This window comes from Neolamprologus brichardi, chromosome 5 (genome assembly GCF_056152115.1).
Source record: "Neolamprologus brichardi isolate AB-2024 chromosome 5, ASM5615211v1, whole genome shotgun sequence".
Lineage (NCBI taxonomy): Eukaryota > Metazoa > Chordata > Actinopteri > Cichliformes > Cichlidae > Neolamprologus > Neolamprologus brichardi.
The window spans coordinates 21,507,560-21,529,682 of NC_142108.1; the positions used below are offsets into that span (position 1 = coordinate 21,507,560).

General features: G+C 37.6%; 1 protein-coding gene across 3 annotated transcripts in view; it reads left to right on the plus strand.

Annotated features, from left to right (window-relative positions):
* The first annotated feature begins 6,259 nt into the window (after window positions 1–6,259).
* mtss1 (MTSS I-BAR domain containing 1) overlaps window positions 6,260–22,123 on the plus strand; it is a 73,519-nt gene continuing 57,655 nt past the window's right edge. For 2 of the 3 annotated variants that reach the window (XM_006783035.3, XM_006783036.3), the window contains exon 1: window positions 6,260–7,099. In XM_006783035.3, the coding sequence (XP_006783098.2) occupies window positions 7,028–7,099 (72 nt within the window). In that variant the 5' untranslated portion in view covers window positions 6,260–7,027. The remainder of the gene's footprint in view (window positions 7,100–22,123) is intronic. The other variant, XM_006783037.3, reaches the window with a different exon arrangement.

Consider the following 22,123-nt stretch of genomic DNA (forward strand, 5'->3'; position numbering starts at 1 on the left):
AGCAAAAAATCATTTGATATGAATAACTGGTTTAAAAAACGCCTTAAAATATAATGAAACACATTTATACTTCAACCTAAAATTCATTTTTGAATGTTTTTCCTTGTTTCTCTGATTATTTTACTTGAGTACAGAATCTGAACTCTTTCTCCACAACTATTTTTTTGTTCCGTGTAACTCATGTGCTACCTCTGAAAAGTCTAACTTTATTTTTTAAAAATGCACAATGATGTCAGTGTTTGCAGATGTTTGATCAAATTTCTAAGTGAACCTTCTCTCTGGTTTAAAAATAGAACAATTGCTGCTTTATTGTTGTTACATTATTCTGAGCAGATGTTTTGGTCTCCATGTAAACCACATTTGTGTTTGGTATATGGTAGTCAGTGATTAGGCACACATGCAAACACACACACACACACACTCACACACACACACACACACACACACACTTACTTACTTACTTACTTACTTTCAAACATGAGCACATACCATTGTGGCATGCTGGTAGCCATGGGAACAAGATTGGTAGGAAGGCTGGTGTAGTGGTGACTCAGCTTGTTGCCGGGTGAATCAGGAAAATACACTGAGACACACACAGATGCACGCACACACAAGCATTCGTACACACTTTGTGTTTATTATGTGCTCGTTGCCACATAATAAATATGGAGTGAATGTGAACAGCCTGCATGTTTGATAAAGTGAACTGACAGCGCATAATCGCTGGTGAGTCATTTAATGGTGGTTTCCTGTCGCTTCCAGCGGTGCTTAAAACCGGAACAGACCAACACAAAAGAACTAAATGGGACATCTGAGAAGGCTTTAGCATTTATCAACAATACCCAAGCACATATATGGACATTTTTAAATGTTCATTAATGTAAAAAAAAGCCTTCTATGAAGACCTCTTTTATGTTACAACACCTGTCTCCATTGGGAAATGGGAGCATTTTCCTTTGTTACGCAGACTACTTCAAATTTGGGTCATCTTTGAGACATGCAAAAACAGTACATGTGTACATAGTACAAAATATGCAGCACCACATCATAAACACAAGTATCAACTATAGTTTTACTATTAAAGATAAGTGATTCTGAATATTCAAAGCTCTTTAGTCTATGAGCCACATTTGCACATTAATAGCATGTTTTGTTCTATGAATTTTATCTGCCCCACATCCAAAGCTAATTTTGAATCTGGGAGGAGACTGTATTTTTAGCATTTCCTACAACTAAAGTCATACAAACTCCACACAGAATGACCCCAACGCCCTAGCCCTGGGGGCAAAGGTAACACTAAAAGAAGTCATTTTAAGAAGCCATATTAACCCTCCATTGGGCATGGGGAGCAAAATTTCATACTCACAAAAGGGAGAATGCACAAAAAAGTTCGGATGACCAAAATGCTGAAAAAGAACAACATGACATCAGAGCTTAATCTTTACTCACATCCCACACAACCCTGACTTTATTTCCTATGTGAAGTCAGCTAAGGTTTTAAGGTTTATACAGCTTTGTTCAAGTTCACTAGCCAAGCATGCATTGCTCATGAGGCCTATTTTTAGTAGGCAATAAAACAATATTTGTGTGGCTTTTCTGTTGTCTCATACTAACAACAGCAACCACATAAAAAAAACATGGCAACAAGATGCACTCAAACTTATACATAACCCTACATAAGTAAAGGTTTTGTGAGAGCTGTTTGCAATAAACTTTTGAGCTGAATAAGTGAGTTTGGATTTACAAAGGTAGGAAAAATCAATGCACTATTTACTTATATCCAGTTATAGTAACATTGCAATGCTTTTTTTTTTTGCTTTTAATGCTTTTTATGCTCATTTCAATCTCGATATTTTTTTTTTTATCATTGGACTCTTCTACAGGGGGCAGCAAGGTGGGGTAGTGGTTATCACTGTTGCCTCACAGCAAAAATGTCCTGAGAAGATGGCCTCTGTGACATCATCAAGAGCAAAGAGTAGAAAAAAAGCTCTTTGCTCTTTCAAAGATCGAGCTGGACTGGTCTGAAGTGAATTTGTAATTACCATATTTACTTGTGTGCATGATGATCTCAGTATGTGAAACTTTGTGCATAACACGAACGTCCAACATGACAATATAAAAATACTGAAAACCATAATAGGTTCCATTTATAAATATTAGCATTTATTAAATGTTGTTCTGCACTCATAAACAAAAATCCTGCCTGGCATAAATGGCAATAAGAGCCACATTTTCAGAAAGTCTCTCCTCTAAAGCATTTATGGTGCTTTCCTCTGGACTGTTCTCACTCAAAAGACCTGCGTCGAGAATGAAAAAACAGAGTTCAGTCACCTACTTTCACATCTGGCTAATTGGTCCATGCATGGCTTGGATGTGACTGTTGGGTTATTTGTTTCTTAAAGCTGCAATCTAAAAAAAAGTCTCACTCAGCTGCAGACAATAAAGAGGAAACAGCTGGACACCACTATAATTACAAGAAAACAAATGACTCCAAATGATTAATTTCAATTTTTTTAAGAATTAAAAACAGCAAGTGTGGCCTGTAAGATAACATGACCCTTGAGACGCCCTTTTCCTGTGCAGGCATTATGGTTTGAGCACACTAAACCGTTCAGAGACAAGGATTTCTGAAGCCAAATGCATCTGTGGCTCCTCACGGACAAGAGTGCTATAAATGTAATCCAACTCACACAACTCCCAAATTTTTAAATAATCATCGGGACAAATGTGGAAAAGACAGCTCAGAGGCGAAGTGTTAGAGAATAATATAAGCAAAACCTGGTAGCAAATCATCAGGTGGCCCTCACTGAACTGCAAACCAGGTGTTGGAAACTGTAACTATTTCCTCTTTTGCAATTTCACTTCATTTAATTTCATATGCAGCACCACTTCACAACAGTCGTCTTCAGGTGCTTAATACAATAAATAAAGATCTTTAAATATTTGAGAAAAACTAAAACAATCTCATAATCCACTATGAGCAAGCACTTGGTGGTAGTGGGAAGACAGAACCTTGTTTATAAACAGGAAGAGACCTCAAACAGAGACATATAAGCACATGGGAAGTGAAAAGAAGGGAGTGGAGAAAAAGTGTTGATTACATCACGGGAAGTCCCCCAGCTTGCTGAGTCTATTTCAGCATCACTAAAAGTTGGTTCAGGGTCACCTGGTTCAGTCTTAAATACAAGTTTTATCAAAAGGGAAGTTTTAAGCCTGATCTTAAAAGTAAAAAGGGTGTCTATCTTCCAAATCCAGATTCAGTGCTGATTCCACAGGATCTGCCTCCCATCCTACTTTTCAATTCTCTGGAACCACAGGTAAGCCTGCTGTCTGATGTTAAGATTATATGGTACTATGAGTTCTCTAAGATATGATGGGATCTGATTGTGAGAAAGAGGTTTTTAAATTCAATTGTGGGTTTAATAAGGAGCCAATGAAAATAAGCTTATATCAGAAAAAATATGATATCTCTTTTCTTTAGTACTCTCACTTACATGTTTTTGATCAACTGAAGGCTCTTCAGTGAGCTGTTAAGGCAGCCTGACAATAAAGAAGTACAAGAGTCCACCCTAAAAGTAACAAATGCACTTATTTTTCTGCATCATTTTAATTTAATGCTGTTTTAACAATAATGTGCAGATGATAGAAGGTATTAGGGCTCGGCCATATCATACCGTTCACGGTAACACCGGTATAATGTTAGGCAACAATAAGAAAATGAAATATCGCAATAGAATATGGGTAAAACTAGCACGCGCAATGCCTTTGTTTTCATACACACATGGCGTAAAAAGCATGGTGGCGACAGAGAATTAGAAGGGCGAAAGCAGATCGTTGATTGAAACAGATAAACCTGAATTGGTTTGTAAAAATGGTGCCAACTTCAGTGGTGTGTAACTGGTTTGGTTTTTGTATGTCAGATACACACCAAAGCCCAATTTTTGGTAGAATATCTAAGCGGCCAAAAAACCTGGGGCTGCAGGGCGTCAACGCATTAGCGCCGTCCAGCCCCACACACTGGGCGATCTGCGTTAACTCGCTAACGCGAGATTTGCAGCGTTAACGCGGTTATGGCGTTAATATCATTTTAACAAGATTAACGCTGACAGCACTAGTTTTAATACGACTTTAATAAGCTACAAAGCCGCATTGCTTGATTCATTGTCGGCGCATTACTGCTACCATTTCAGGAGTCTTGTGGAGTAATACCTACTGTGCTTCAACATAATATTACCGTATTGTGTGTGTATAACCTCTTTTTAAGTTTTGTGGATATTATACATGGTTATGCTCAGGATATGTTGGCCAATTTCCACTGGAAATGATTTTTGGTTAAACTGTCAGCAAGGAATTTGCATTTGCGCTGTTAAAATTTTATATAGCTTTGATGCACATAAAAAATAGCTGCTTGTTTAATTGAAAATATATTGATGGGTTTTTTTGCAATAATAAAGTTGTGAAGTATGTAAAGCCTGTAAAGTATTTTGCCCACGTCAATTATATCGTCAGTTGTATCTTTATCGCAAATTTTCAAATATATATTGTGATAAATATTTTTGGCCATATTGTCCTACTCTAGAAGGTATTCCTAGATATTCGTTTAATATGCAAGTTAAAGGACATACCCTGCTCCAAACTCACTCCAAGGTTCCTCACAGTGTCAGTGGAGGCCAAGGTAAAGCCTTGAGAGTAAATACCTCCTTACACAGTGCGATTCTCAGATTTTTAGAGACAACTTGCTACAAGTCAGTTTTGGCAGAAGTGATGAATAAACAGGCACACGTACGTTTTCTGCAAAGACTCCATTCGTGTTAAACTGGCTGATGACCAGTTTAGCTCTTAATGTCATCTCCCAGTAAAGTCACATAAGTCACAGCTTGTAGCTCCGCCCCGGCAGACTGCCGCGTCTTCAACACACAACAAACCTCCACTATGCACGGAGGCAGCAGCTTCAAGTGAGCCGAACGCTGCCTCGACAGGAAATTACGTGGCACTACAAATAAAAAGCCCCAACAAAGTAAACCTTTAAAAACACATTTTGACTCAGGTCTACTTATCAATGCATTTCAAATGCAACTTTTCAAGATAATTTCTTGTATATAAAATAAGGGATTGTGCAAGATGTTAAGGACAAAAATAAAGTGAGTTATTTTATTTGTTTGCTTACAAAAGAAAAATGAATTGCCGCCACTGGAACCTTGGTAAAAGTATAATGGTTTAATAAACTTCACACAGAGGCAAAATATCCATTTATCACATTTAGCCAAGAAGACTAATTTTCACTTGGAGTCCCCAGCCAGGAAAGAGGTTTATTAGAATAAAATAGCAAAAAGAAAACAAAAGAAAATTATAAAAGTTATCCCAAACAAATAAATGTTGTTGCTGTTGTTGTCAGATCATGCGACCTAATTGATTGTTCAAAAGGAAACATTTTAAGGCAATATATTCATATTTGGAGGTAATAAATTACAGGCAAGAACTGCTTGAGATGAGAGTGCTGACTTGGAAAAAAAAAATTGTTATCCATAATAATATGCAACAATTAGCGGTTAAAACAGACCACACGAGTCAATCTGTAGATGCAGTCACAAACTCCTAAAGTACTGATGGAGCAGCTCTATTTAAAATTTTACTATCTAAGAGAAGTCATCTTAAATTAAAAGTAATCTCATCTCAAATTACCAGTTCACAAACTAGTTCAGTGGGCTTCAGGTGGTTGCTGGAGTGTGGTTAGGCAATTAGTAATATGAGAAGGGATTGTATGCTATTATCCTCCATGTACAATATTTTTGTATTTCAAATGCATTTTGTTTTAAAGTCTCATTTCCACACAGGAACAGGCAGGTAATTTTAATCAAGTAAAGCTGTGCAGAGCTGAAAAACTTACCTTGCTTTAATGTATAAATTTCCTGTAAAATAAGAAACAAAAAGTGCCTTTTAGAATTTATTAAATATACTGTTTAACGTTACATGTATAGATTTCAATGGGAACTGGAAATGTCCATCTCAAAATTTTGAGCACATTTTTCCCAGCCAGTAAAAACATGAAAGAAGCAAATAAGAAAACAGCAAGCACTTTGTGAGTGAGTTTGGTACTTTTTTAATTATAACTCGCCGAAACGTGAAAACGCAAATTTCTGTCAATGACAGAAAATTTTAAACTAATAAAAAAACCAAAAAACTACAGTGACTGAAATTTTAGATTGATGGCTTTTATTGTGAAACTCTTGACGGGATGTGGGCGCTGTCACTTCGGGTACCTTGACGCGCAGTTCGCGGACGCGCTCATTCACTTCAGGTTAGGACTCCCACTGGAGTAAGGAGAGAAGGACGGGGCAGCGTCTGTCGTTAAAACTCGCAGGAGGAAAACGTCAAATCACTCGGATACACTCCTGGAAACAACGACTTTCAGAACGTTAAACCTGAGCAGCACACCAGCCGAAAGCCGCGTCGGTTTATTTTTGGGCCAACGGATTGATCCCGGACTGTGTGTGCGCGCGTGTTTTCCTTTGGATGCACATACACACACAAACACACGCGCGCGCAGTCACACAGGTTGCTAGCGGAGTTAGCCGGGTTTGCTAGCTCGCTGTGGTTAGCTGGGCTTTCCGTCCGCTGGGAGTGAACGCAGAGCGGGGTTAAAGTTTAGAAACAGTGCCCGACATTTTCCAGACAGAAGGCTGCTGGTTCAGGCATGATGTGTGGGTTTTTCGGAGGTTTGTCAAGTTGGCCGGCTGGTAGCATCGGCTGACTGAAGCCCAGCATTAGTACCTCGGATTGGACTCATGTGTGTTCCCCCCCTTCTTCCTTTTCCACTGCTGTTTTTAAACAGTTTTTTTTTTAAAAAGCGGACTTTGCCCTCGGGGTGTTGTAACTCCGCTCCCTGTATTAAATAAAAGCCTCAATTGAGTCTTCTTTTGGAGTTTCTCAACACTTTGCTGGAAGTTTTTATTTCTTTCTCTTCAAGGAGGAGGTAAAAAAAAGTTTTTGGGAAGTTGAGAAGGATTTTTCCGAGCCTGTGGAAAAAATGGATGCGGGAATAGAGAAAGAATGCAGCGCCTTGGGAGGGCTCTTCCAGCTCATCATGAACGACATGAAGGTAAAAAAAACGGACATACAAGTCATCTCATTACATGTCTCTACATCTTTTTTTTATCAAGCTGTTTTTTCCCCTTTATTTTTTACATACTTATCCCGATATATTGAACCTGTAATATCAGCCTTCAAAAGTCATATCTGCTTCATATTAAGTAACTTCATGGCAGCAGCCTGTAATATTGTAAGCCTGTTATAATATTGTATTGAAGATTTGACCCTTGCAATGCTGATTTGGCAGTTCTATTTATTCTCCGTGAGACTTACACTTTAAAAAAAATTAAATATATTTTTAAAATTATGACTGTCGTGAACTATTTGATTGGGACAGATTTGGACATAACATCTAAAAAAAATGCACAAACAAAGTGGAATTTAAAATATAGATTCTCAGGAAAGTACAGTAAGCTTGAAATTTAGGTTATTAAAGGCTTGACATGGGATTTCTGGATGTGCAGTGCTGCTGATGTTGATTAGGTAATGAATGAGCAGAGGTTAAAACTGGAAGTGGGCCATCTGAGAGGGTAAGAGAGCTGGATGGGGGTGGATTTTACCAGCTGTGCACCCTTTGATGTTTGTCAAGCACTCTGCCCTTTTGCTGCCTGTCTGTCTGAGTTCCACTGCTCTCAGATGTTCATAGTTAGCAGCTTCTCTTTTCCAATCTCATCTCTTTTTTTCCCCCCTTGGTCCAGAATAGGCAGCAAATGGCTCTGGTTCTACTGGCCTTTCATGTACTGGCACTGGCATGGGTGATTTTTACTGATCAGGTTTAGCCATTTGTTGACATTTTGGAATCTGTTAATCAGACTTTGGGAGTTTTTTAAATTTTACTTTTCACTGTGGATTTCCTTTAAACTCAGCTTATAAAAATAGATGCATAAATATGATCTGAAGTAAACTCGGCACGGCCTGCTGTGCTTGTTTGGGCTTTTAGGTCATGCCAAAATGAAGGTAATGTATGCAATGCATTTAAAACATAGGATAATCCCATTGTGCTATGTTTAAGAAAAAAAAGGTGTCCGGTCCAATTGGTGTGCCAAAATGTCTATATTTGGGCAAGGTTGGGTTGAGTACAGTGGGTCGTCTACCAATGGGAAGGTCAGCGGATTGATCCCTAGCTCTTCCTGTAGAAAGGAGTACCATTATATAAGTACCAGTCTGTTTACCAAATCACCATGATTTTTCTAACTTTTTTTAAGTGACCTTTAATTTACAAAAAAATCCATAGCTTACTGTTAAGTAAGGTAACTTTAGCAGTCTTCTAGAGCAGTTTGTTTCTCATTTACATTTTTACCATAGAATTACAGATTAAAAGATGGAACTGTATACTGGGAGGCATATTGAGCCATGTTGTTGGACCAGGAGGTGACCATGAAGGGAGTAATGGATGTATATTCAGTCCTGTTCTTGGTTTTTATAGGGATGATCTCTGTACTTTTTGAGCATGGCTGTGTACTTGAGTGCACCTGTTATTAATTATTTATTTTTAAGCCCAAATGCCCTTGTTCTTGATATATTTCTTCAATAACAACATTTTTTTTCTTTGTCAGTATTTGCTGTTATGTATTGTCAGAGGGGGTGGTAAGAAGTAATATTAATAGGTTAGCAAGGTATTCTAATGCTTAAAGTCAGAGTTTTCTGTGTCATGAAAGTTGCTCTCTCCTTACCTGGCTAAATCACCATCATAACTTCTGCTGAACATATAACCAGAGCAGGTTATGTTCAGAGTCTGGTTTGAAATCGCCTGCAAGCTCCAGGTTTTCACGGTTTCCTTTATTCATAGCACGTTTTGTGTGCAATATAGATTGTTTGTTGGGGAAATGTTAAAATGTGCAGCCTGATGAATAAAGACTGCTTTGTATTCTCACTGTGATGTGCAGGATTCAGCTGGTGATGCAAAACTGTGTACATGTTTTAATACTTCATTTTGCAGGTGCTAAAACACAGAACAAACAGCAGGAATACCAAGTCAGTTGGTCAAATTAATTAATCGTCTACTTTATTATACTATGGGACAGTAACATTTAATGTTTAAATGTGTCTGGTTAATGTACCGGAACTCTAATGCGCCACCACCTTGTTAAAAGCACATACTCAGCCATAAAATAATAATGAAAACTGAAATGTTTTACTAGAGTATTGATTTTCTCCAGTAGCTTGTCTTATTTGTAACAGCGTTGCATTTTATTGTTATACATTTTTATGTTTCTTATAGGTCATCATTATGTAGATAATATTGTGGTAGGTGGCACTCATAGGGATCATTTTGTTATATGACATGTGAGCGCGCACAGAGCCTGAAGCAGATGCTTAACAGAGAAAGTTGAAAACCACCGTTGTGTTACCTGCCATCTCCAACTGAGGGTTTTAGCTTTTGTCAAGCCTGGTAATGCAAAAGAAGGTTGTTCTTACAAGTTCACTGTATCTTAAAGATACAGTGAACTTGCTTCACTGTATCTTTATGTGTGCTCAATCATCCAGATAACTCATCCAAGTGACTTCTTCGCTACGTGCAGATGAACAGAAGCAACTTGTTGGGATTCCTTCATTGTACACTTTTCTGGTGTCCTGTTACGAAAATGACCTGCAGCAGATGATTCAGTCTCAGAAATACAGCGATATTGTGTAACAATGGATCTTCGGGTGACTCACGGAAGCTATAGCAGCCCTACTTTGAGCTGTTTTTATTTTTCTCAACATTGTAATGCACATTCTTGGACTGAATAATACACCTCTGATTGAAGCTGACCTTCATCTCTAATAGAGGGGTCATGTTGCTGTAGTGAGTGAGTGTTTGTTGTCTGTTACTGGATCTCTGTGTGATGAAGAGTCTGAGGAAAATTAGTTAAACGTTTTGCGTGTAACATGATGGAACTTGCAGACGTCCTGTGGTGAGAACAGCAAGCAGTACACATGAGTCACTTCTGCTGTCAGATAACAAGGAAGAGGAATGGTTATGATCGAGTGTATGTGCGTGCGTGTGTGGCATCATATCCTAGTTCACCAACATGGCACAGACCCAATAGGGGCACTGCTACCATCTGCCACACACACACGCACGCACACACGCACACACACACACACACACACACACACACACACACACACACACACACACACACACACACACACACACACACACACACACACACACACAGTCATGTCTAATTAAGTAGAGTCTCTCTTCAGATAAATCTCTCCTTCGGGCATCATAACATGCCTGTGAAGATCTCACACTTCTGAATTAACCAATAGGCAGGGAGGCACAGATGCTTTTAGCAGATTGTAGGTCATTTTGTGATGCACTTATCCAACTTCTTCCAGTTCTGTTACTGAGTACTGATCCAGTACCGGTGTTAATAGTCAGGATTATCCCTATGTAGATTACGCTTTTCATCAGACTGTAAGGAAGAACATGAGAATATTATTTCCTGTGTAAGAGAATAAATCAGGAACTAGCAGGACCAGGATGGATTAAAAAAAAACAAACAAAAACCATGTATTTACATTATTTACCTAATTTATTTACACTAGTGTCTATTCCGCTCTGTGTGAGAGTTTTATACTGGATGCTGTTGTCATTTAATGTTAGCAGATCTCACTTATGTGTTTAGACGAAACTTCTCTCCCTCTTCGGCACTTGTACAAATAGGACTTAAGAGCTGATTGGTGCACTAGTAGTCCTGCATTTCCTCTCCCCATTGGACGGCTAGGAAAAAAAGTGACAGTGTTTCAACTCATGGTGGCCAGGAAAAAAATTACATAATGGAAAGGAGAAACCAGTTCAGTTAATCTAGTTACAGTCTGGATTATTAAGAAGATATTAATGGTATATATAACTTCATTTTTTTGCCCATGGACTCCTCAGAAAAAGGTGATGGGTGTGTCACGACATAGCCCAGCAGAGTGAATCATAATAGCACCAACAGCCCTCTTTCCTTCCAGGCTATTGTCCACACATCTGTCCTGATGTGGTTATGCGTCGCTCCAGTGGAGTGGTTATTCTTACACTTATTCTTCTTTCTTACAGCAAAAATCTTAAACACAATTATTTTGAGAAATATTGGGTTATTAATATTAATTACTCACTGACTTTGGAGAAATTGTGGATTGATTGAACTCTTCATTGCATTTAAGTGGATTTCCTTGAAGTTTATTTATAATTTTTATGAAAACGAGAAAATAAATGAATATGAGCTTAATTAAATTTGTCTGCCAGAGCGTTAACTTGGACCTCCACAGAGTAGCAAAAGCAAAGGAAAGGGTGTCGTGAAAGTTTGAGCTAAAAAATTGCAAAGCACAAACTTGCATACAGCAATTTAATTTCTATATTTAAATACAGCTTAACTGTGCAAGGTAGTGGCATTGTCATCTGCTTTACATTTGGCCATCATCGTTTACAATTAAGAGAGTTAGAGCAAGGGCTGCAGCATTGGAAGCTTTGACTAACATGCACACCCACACAAAGGACCGGATGTTGCCTAATTTAAATGGACTATGGATTGCAGTGAAATATGTGGTTGATGTTTCACCATCATCTCAAAAATGTGTTGGATTGCGTGTTTTCCCCACATTATTACAATGCTGAATCAAGTATAATGAACTTTTAGATCCGAATGCCCCTTCAGTTCCCATTGGTAAATGAACACCGAGACGCTGCTGAGAGTTAAAGTGTTTTTCTCTCTCACCTCCAATAAAATAAACAGTGTGTATGTTCTTTAGGTGTTACAATAAAGTTGAACATTCAGACATCGATTCGAGGTCGAGCAAGTTATGGTCAGGCTAACATAAAAAAATTAGCACAGGGAAAATGGAGGATGAGGGTAATTTTTTTTTTCTGAGTAAATGTCCATGTTGAGGGTCCTTGATGGACAGTGATAATTGGCATCATAGAAAAGAAAGGAAAAAAATAGACCAAACTTTAGCCAAGAAATCATCTGAGATGATACAAGATTAGTAGTTCAAGTGTTTCCTTGTCATTTGGATTATTTGGTATCGGTAAAGTCCCGATCCTAAGGTTAATGTTCACATAGAAATTTTAGTCTGACGAAGGGGGAGTATTTTCTGAAGTGTTCTAATAGCACGAGTAAAAAAGCTGGAGAGTCAGAGAATAACTGTTGAATAGTTTTGCGAACTTGTGTCTGACAGAGCTCGGCAGAATGTTTACATCATCAGTTAACACACGGACTGTCTTAACAGCATGTGTGGAAATGCGTCCAAGAGATAAAGAGGCTCTCAGTGTTTATTCACTTAAGACTCCTTAGCGAGCAGACTTTCTGTGCTGTCTTAAATTGAGGCTCCAGTCCGCAGCTCTATAAGATAATGCAATTATCTTATAGAGCTTACAAGTGGTCAGCTGTGTTTTAATCTCAACTCATTAAGTTATTATATTCTCCTCCAACTTCCTCTTTGATGCAAAGACATGTTACCTATCAGAAGAAAATCCATGCTGCTGCAGCTTCATTAGACCTTTGAGTTCTCCTGGAGAGAGACAGACGGATTATTGATTTCTGTCTCGGCTATATCAGGAGTGGCGTTATGAGCCATCGACCTCCCACACTCATCTGTTTTTGCTCACATCTATCCCTCCATTCTGACATCCTCAGTACTTCTGTTTTCATGCTCTGACTGTATCCCCCCCGTCTTTATTGGTGACGTCCACCTGCATTTGTCACATTGCTCATATAACGTTTATGGTTCCTCATAGTTTAGTGTGTGTGGGAGCGGCTGATTTCAGGGAAGTCTAGTGTTGTTGACAAGATTATAGGCAGCCTCAGGTGAATGTGGGCGAGGACAGACACTCTTAATGAGCATGCGTTTCTTCAGAACTGGCCAAACAAACTCGCATGTAAAGGTGTGTCATCTGTGTGTGTTTATGTTTTGAGGGAAGGAGACAGAATAATTAAAATGAGAGCAAATACAGAACTGAAGGAGGGACATTAGAAATAACAGGTTGAGAAATGGATTATTAGGAAAACAGAAGACAAAGAAGAAAAAGAAAAAAGTAAATGAAAGAAGAGATGTGCCTCAGGTGATGTTTTAAAGTTGAGACAATGAACAAAGACCTGAGCCTCCTCCCTGGATAAAATGATCAAACAAAGTAAAGCTATGATGCATTCAGGTGCTTTTAAATCAGTCATTGTCATCAGTAAGCTGCCCTCTAGCGCATTAAAAAACAGTAAAATCCTGCTGAGAAAAGCTTAGTGCTCATCAGCTTACACTGTTATGATTTTTCTTCTGAGCATATGATAGATTAGTGTGCAGAGTTCATTGCAGCTCTGAACTTTTCCAGATATTACTCAATGGAGCTGTAAGGAGAAAAGTGAACAAACTGTGCACATTAAAGAGTGCTAGCTTCCTGAGTACAAGGGTAAAATGATGTTTTATTGTGCCAATGTGAGAATAAGCTAGCTAATAGAAGCTAAATGTAGTGTCAAGTTTCCTTCTTTGCCAAAAACCAGTGTATTTTTCAGGACTAAGAAATGTCTAACTGCGTGTTGAGCTGGGGAATTGATAAAATTTTAATTTCATAAACAATTTTGTCTTCCATCAATTATGAAAACTAGATAATCAGGATAAAAAACAATACTTTTTATGTTTTCTTTTAATATCCCTTTACAGTTGTGCCCTGTTCTAGTTCAGCCAAAATATCAGAAAGGTTGTCTGCAGCTGACTTTGTCTTGAGGATTACCTGTTCTAATTTTGTCAGCACATGACTGAAGTGTTGGTTGGGTGTACGCTCTTTGTTGCTGTCTTCATGGCTACCATGCAAATCCCTGTGAATCCCTGTGAGCAGTCTAGACCTCTCTTTCCCCCGTCTGTCTTTTATCTCCTTTAATTTTATCAAGAGATTTTTTTAAAGTGTAAATATACATCTAATTTAAAAGTTAAGTAAATTTTAAATTTCAGTAAGTATATGATATTGAAGTTAATAAATAACTGAACAAATGAACAACATTGAAAATATTGACTAAAAATAATAAACATACACTTTAATAAAAAGGTTTTAATGTTATTATCCAGGGCTTTTATTCATGTGGTCTACCTCTGTTCAAGCTGTCCTTTATGAGGCACTAAGATGTGTTAAACATTCTGGCCTAGCGTATTGTATTTCTTAATTACTGAACTTACAAGTGGACAGATATTAGCTGCAGTATTAAGGTATGACATTAACCTTATTTATTATCTCTTTATCAAACTTCCTGTTTTGTTTTTTTAGTTGTTTTATGTGTAAAATGGTTAAAGGCAGCAGTAAGATAATAAGTTTATAACTTTTCTATTTAAAAAAAAAAAGAAAGATTATTAGGCTCTGTGGAAGGTCACCTTAGGTCATGTAGGCTGCTGAGCTTGCAATGCACTGGTTTAAACCCTGAGTAAATTAACCTAGCCTCATTGCCTTAGCTATATTTGAACCAATAATGCTTAAGCATACAATCACCCCTGAAGGCAAATTTGAGCAGGAAAAGTCCTGTGAAGACAAACTGATCATGCCCGTCTTATTCTGTTAAACAGACTACATTTCTCAGATTTTACTGCAACCTTTCAGGTCAGGCTGATCTGTTCTAACGTGCAGAAACGCAACCTCACGAGAATCCAGCTGATGAATCAGGATACAGCAACAGACTTGACTGTGCATGGAGTTCAGCTTAAAAGAGGGTGTTGGATTTAACTTACAAACACCTGGATATCATTACATACATTACCTATGAACAGTAGTCATTACATACTTATTTGGTAGTTCTTGATGTAGAACCTTTAATTAGGTGCTGGAAATCAGTTGAAAGTTTCTTCCAAGAACTGGAAATTTTCATCATATTTGTTTTTGTAGCTCTGTAATGCTTAATGTTTTTTTTATGAGATGTGGAGAAATGGATGCCTAATCAGAAGGAGATTAAGTGGCAAGACTGAAGAGAAAGAGATACTCAAATCATATGCAAAGAAATGGTCACATGGAGATCTGCTGTCCTTTACTTCCTCTTCTCCACCCTAACGGGAACCCCTGTCAGCACTTTGGAAAACGACAACTGAAGATTAAGGAAAGAGCCAAGAAAATTACTTAACTGCTGGTTTGAGAATGTGAAGTGGTGAAATATTGAGCGTTTCAACATGAAACTACAAGGAGCCACATATTCAGAAAACATTCAAGGCATCTGTTCAGTCTGTCTACAATGCATTAATGAATTTCTGTAACTGGAGTTAAAAGAAACTGCAAGTACATCAACTAATGGGCCTAAAATAATATAGTAAAGAGTTTAAAGTACTACAATGTTTTTCCACAGTTTTATGTTCTGTTTGTTGCAGGACAGCTGCGAGCGCCTATGATATCAACCAAAGCTGACTCATAAAGTGGTAGATAACAGACTTCTTGAGCCTGGGGATTTCATCCTTCTTTTCTGTAAATCTATAATTAGCAATTTAAAAAAAGTACATTTACAATTTACTAAACAGGGCTGAATGGGGACAGCAACAATTATATTTTGATCTGCTGTGTTATCATCTGAGCAAAAGCAGCATGCTTAGGGTCTCATCTCACCAAAATTAAAGAACTCTTTAGACTCTTTATTCTCATTCTCATTAGACTTCGCCTGTGGTAAAAGAGAAGCCATACACAAAGGGGGGTTAGGTTTAGTCTATTGCATTTTGGAAAGCAGATGGTTGTCCTTATTCTGCTCTGCAGCCTTATGGGTCCTGGTTTGATGGATCTAACCAGGACATATCTAGTACTAACCTTTTCAGTTATGGAGAGGAGAGTTGGAGTATGACTGACTATGAACCAGGATATTCTTTGGGGATGAAGCAGAACACTACATTTCTACATTTCCAAAATGAGAGTGATACATTCTGCACAAAGAAACTGGCCATGGACTGTGTTGGAGAGATGGAAAAATAGAAGTGCTATATCTTGGAGTCACAGCTTACCTGATATGAAAATTCAGTGTTGAGTTAAAGTGTCTGATGCATAATGGCCACTGTTGTATAAATGAAGAGGAAGCGCGTGAATAGAGAAATATTATCTCTCATCTCTTTTAGTTCCTATTGTACTTCTAACTGTTCAGCATAATATTTTTAGCCTGGAATCAACTGACTGAGCCTGGCGGCTGTTTGTGGACCCTAAGGAGTAACCTTTTTGGCTCTTAAATGTAGCAAACTACGTGAGCAACTTTATGGTATTACAAATGTTATATGAAGAAAGTAGGGAAAGATGCAGTCCAAAGAAAAAAAACCATGAAACAGAGGAGAGAACAACAAAGTGTACGGGAGCAAACTGAAAGAAAAAATATTTGCGTGACATCCAGGAATGTATAATAAAAGAAGAGAAAGTCCCTTTTTCCCCTGCCATTTTCTTATGAAAAAGAAATTCAGATAAAAGATCAGACTGCCGAGTGTAGACCACGTAGACTTTATAGAACAAACCATTAACTCTGCGTTGACACATCTTTCCATCAACCCCCACTCCTTTTTAGTCTTCTGTCTTTTAGTCAACCAGTGTTACTCAAACATAACGTCAAACAAACTATCAATGTGCTGTTTGAACAGTCTCACCCTCTCTCCCCTTTGCTTTCTGATGCCTTCAGCACAGTTCCTTTGAGTGAGTCGACTGCCTCCGACATAATTGGCAGGCCAGTGGACAAAATGTCTAGTTTATATTTCCAAATATATATATATAAGCTAACGTAGTAATTATTAAGTTAACTTCTAAGCTTCAGCTGTGCTTTATCCCAGATGAGAAAACTTTGTGGTTATGTTCTAGTTTATTTTAAAAAATTCTTTTAGTATCGCCATACCCTTCCATTATTGAATGAAATCAAAAAACAAATCAAAAACAAACACTGATATTCCTGTGCCTTAAAAGTGTGACCAAAATAGGGTTGTGCCAGTGAATGATGGTCTTTTATTTCCAATAGCTTGCTATGAATCAGTCTTTTATTTAAAGAAAAAAAATCAAGCACATTCCATTTCTTTCTTTACAGTTTTGTGTTTTTGCTCTTCACTTAAAGCTCACTCACATCTTAGTTCGGCTCCAGTCAAGAAGACTAGGAAAGCCTGTGGCCAACAAGACAAATCGATAGAAAGTAAAACTCTAAAGGTTTATGTGGGTGGGATTATTGAAGGGTGCATTTTTCTCCAAATTACTCAGGGTCTTTCAACTTCTGTGACTGATGGCTTTGACTATCCGTCACTTGCACTGTTGTTATCATGCAGGGTCTCCCAAGGTGTGAACATCCGCTGCCCCTGGGGCTTTATAGTTTGAGCTTTTGGATTATTGCTACTGATTTTTGTATCGACAGATGGTTTGTCAGATTAGTTTTTGACATACTTGACATACTACTTTGGGAACCTGTGGTTCAGTTGATATTTATAAACGGGACAAGTTCTTTATAAAGAACACACAGAGATATAAATTGTTCTAGCAATTAAAATGTCATTTATTTAGCTGCAAACTCAGATTGAATTTTCCAGAAGGAAAAGGCTGCATACAAAAAGCAGCCAAGCAATATTGCAATCAAGAACAACTGGACTCTTCAAAATTTCCTAACTTCACCGTCTGCAAGTATTTTCGTGCCTGAAAAATGTAATTTATTGAACAGTTTGTGTTGCATAGACTGCATAAATTGCACTATTTTGACTAAAATCCTCACCCAGTGACCGTCTCAGCTACCAGGGAAAAACGTACAATCAATCCGCCAGACAGTGAAATTTGCCCCCTTTGTGATGCTGGTAACTTTTCCATCTTTAACCTGTGGGGACTGTGGTCGCTCAGCGATTTCTTATAAACATAGTGGAGTTGGTTTTTTTTTTTGTGTTTTTTTCATTTTTTTTTTTTTTGTCAGAAGTTCAATCATGTAAGAATGTGCTACAAGTGAGCATTTAGCCATTTGTATTTCTAATAAATGATACAATACGGTTTTACATTTTTAGGTTAAGAATTCCTAGAAAATGAGCATAGATACATTTTTGAAACCTGAAAAACACAAAAAGTCTTCTTTTTTGAAAAATTTCTTTTAGCTCTTTTAGTATAAAATTTTCACAAATGGGTCAGTCTAACTCAAAATGTATATCTGGGTTTTCTAGATAAGTTTAAACATGCATCCAACAGATTTTTGGAGATTTATTGAAAAATATAAAACAAACAAAAATAATGACGCTCAGAGTAAGAGCTCATTAGAACATCGTGTGCATTATCCAGTAGGTCAGTGAGATACTGAGAATGAAATGCAACCAAAAAGCCTAAAACAATGTTTTCTGTTAATGAAATGAAGGTAAAACTTAAACATCTTAGTGGTGCGTAATCGCCAGGTTTCGCTTTCAAACTGGTTTCTATGGAATTTCAGCCATCATATTGTTTTAGCAAATAACTTTTCCACGGTGTGACACTCAGTGATTTATGAGAAGGTGTGTATCAATAGACCCACACATGTCAAGAGTGGATTTTTCCACTAATAAAACTGTGGAATTAGAAGTAAAAGATGGGAAGGCTTGCATTAGGTGACCAGATGTTTTTTTTTTTTTTTTTTAAGTAGATTGATGCTTTACTCAAACAGTGATTAGTTTCCGATGATTAAGTTAACATTTAAACAGACCATTCTGCATTCTTATCCGATAATCTGCGACTTGGTGAAATTGGCAGCGAGTAATCTTCTAGGTGTACTCAAAGACACTGAGGTCATAGGTAACTGTGGGTTGTTTGGGCAGTTTGCAGCAATGCTTTGTTCGGCCCTGCTGGTGAAGCAAGACAATTGGTTGATTCAGCTTCCTATGTGAAAGATGGAAACCAAACAATGCCTGTTAATCCATTTCACTAGGGTAAACAGGGTTTTTCCCCGTACAGAACTGCCCTTTCAGGGAGTGAATATGGATGCAAGAATGATTTGTCCACATTTGAACTGATGAGTCTGTGTTACCTTACCATTTCATCAAAATGAAACTCAAATAAAAAAACTTCAATTTTTTTTTAACCTTTTAAAAATATTTTTTATTACAGCTGTCTGATTTTCCTTTGGAGGATGGTCAAAACCTCTTCCATAAAATCTCTTTAAAATTTCTTATTTTAATTTTTTTTATTTTCTTTTTTGCCTATATAAATTAATTTGCGTGCTGACTGATGGATACAAATAGAGAAGTGAGCTGTTTAGCCTTAATATCATCCTTTCATTAGGTTATGCTTGTTCACTGAAGTTCATGTAAAACCTGCTTGTTCTGGAAAATAACAGCTCCTGTCTGTCAGTAATACCCACATCTACACAAACTCTTCTCAGTTTATTTGTGTTTTCTAAAAGATGGAGCATAAAAAGCACACACACAAACTATGCAGTGAGCTGCACGCATGGCTGCACAAGTGCAAGTAAGACCTAAAGTACTTAACTGTATTTGTACAGCAGCAAAATGCAGTTACATGGACAGAAAGAAATTCAATGGGAAAAGCTACACAGCGCAGAAGAAAAGCTTGAAGATTATTTTAAGTACTCCTTGAATTATTAAGTAGACAATACATAGTAAATAAACCAAGCAATATATATATGCATATATGCTTCTGTTCTTCTTAATCTCTTGTTGTTCTAGCACTTTTGTTGTGCACTGCAGAAGTATTAGCAAGTATTAGCTATTTTCCAGACTGTTTTGGGAACGTCTCAGACTGCTTGATGCCTTGATTGTACTTTCTCAGAGAGCTGGAGACATGACGGCCAAATAGTCATTCCTGTTATTATACCCTGTTCTTATACTTCTTGGAAGTCCACCACGTGGACAGAATGCATAGTTCATGCAGTGTAACGTAAAATCTCTGTTGCCGCATCCTAGCGGCAAAAAACAAACAAAACCTCAAAAACTCACAGGTCTGTCAGACTCAAGCAGACCGTAGTGAACTTGCAAGGGCAGAAAGTGTAATTGAAACATTAACTGTTCGCATAGCTTAGGGTAGCATTATGGTTAATTTACACTTTTTGTTGAAGCATCATTTATACTTATTTATACTTATGTATGTGGTGTGTGTACATTGCTCTGCAATTTTGCCACCAAAACAATACTTGGTGCTGAGTCTGGCCTCTTCCAGTCAATTCAAATATTGGCGGTATCTTTGGAAATACATAGGAGGTAAGAAACGCAATCACAGTTATTGTGGATTTCGCTGAGGTGACATGTAGTCTAATTTTCGGGGAAGTTGGGGAATAGGGTTTCAGGAGGGTTTGGTTACAAAATAGTTTTGGCATTGAAGCATAACCTCTTTCAGTATTTCTGACATGGCTTTGTTATTTTGATAATCCCAGTGACGTTAGTATGTTGCACCAGTAATTGTGCTTTTCACTGGTATCTGAACCTCATGTTATATCTCTGTCTGGCTGATTGAATGAATGAACCAATGAACTCAGTGGTTGGCTGACTAGTTGAAAGAGTGGCTGAGTTAATCCTTGACTCTAGGAAGGTCACCAGGGCAGTATACTCACTTTCCTGAGATGTCACGCCTATCTCTCCTCTCTCGCTGCATCATTTCTTTGTGTTGGTCAGTAGAGCAAGTCAGGATTACTGTGGTAGGATTAGATGCTAATGGCAGGTGACTACACACACCGAGGTAATTCTATACCTATTAATGCTGCCCAGTTGACTAAGCAGATAGGATAACAGCCCCGTGTGTGTTTGTGTGTCTGTCTATGTATGTATGTATATGTGTTCTCTACAAGGACAGCTTAGGCTGTGTGAATAGAGTTTACTGTGTCAGTGCCAGTGGGGGTTACGTACAGTTTCCACTCTTTGGGCAGAGCTTCAAGCAGGTATAAAAGCTTTTTGATTAAAAGAAGTGAAGATGTATAGTAATTATCAGACACCAAGTCTGACACTGATTTTAAAACAACTCAGGGATTAAATTTATGTTACAACATTGGGGGAATTTCCCTTTAAATGTTTCCTTTAATCTTATTTATAGACTTTAGGGGAAGGATACTACCGATTGGAAGTACAGTATGTCCTATTCTTATCTCAGATTGTGCTTTGTCATCCTCTTTTCTGTCTTTGTTTTTTTCGTCTTCTTTTTTTTTTCTTTTTCTCTTGATCCCCTCTGTGCCATCACGTCACTACCTCAGCACTGGTTACAAGTTGAACAGCTTTTTAAAACAGTATTTACATAAACATATTATAAGCCACTTAACCAAGAAATGTTTGGACTAATGGTTCACCTTGGCGTTACCTATATAATGTTCTTGAGGATTCACATCGTAAACGTTGGCTTCAGTGGGACTTACGTTTGAACTAATCGTTCCAGAGTCAGTTGTTTTTTGCTGAGGTGTTTCCTCATTGGTTAATTTGCATTTTAACTAACTGAATAGCTTGGAGTTTGCACGTTTGAACCTGCTCCATCTGTCTGCCACTTTTCTGCTGGAACACCTGAATTATCCCAATGAGGAACAGTAAAGGATATTTCTGTTCTGTTCTTTTCTATTCTATCTGTATACATCGGCAAGAGTTTCATTCACATCTAAGGGAGATTTTTAGTCTACCTCTGCAGCAGTACATGCTAGATTTGCAGGTATGTTGATATTGTTTACAATACCCGCAATTCAGAACTGAAATTCAAGCCCTGCAACCAGGTCAATATTTTATTTAGGATTTTCTTTAAAAAAATTATAGACAAAATATTTATTTTATAAAAAAAATAGATTCTTATATAAACACAAACATTTACTAAGAGTACTTTGAGTTTTAACTATCAGAGCTTTTTTTTTCTTCTTCTACTGTAGATACCCATTGCCAGTTGACCAATCAAGAAATCTTTTGGCTAATCTGCTGACTTTGTATATGAGGGGAAACAGTCAATATTTCAGGACATCTGGTGAAATCAGGAAAGAAAATGTAAACACATAGCAAACAACAGCTACCCAGTGCTTGATTTCCTGTTCCAGATGTTGCTCATTGGTTTTGTAAGCAGATAGATAAATGTAAAAAGCTAATTAAAAGCTAAATCAGCATACAGAGGGCTATTGTTTCCATGTTATATTTCATCAAATGCAGTTCCCCTTGTTTTCCACGTAATTCATTT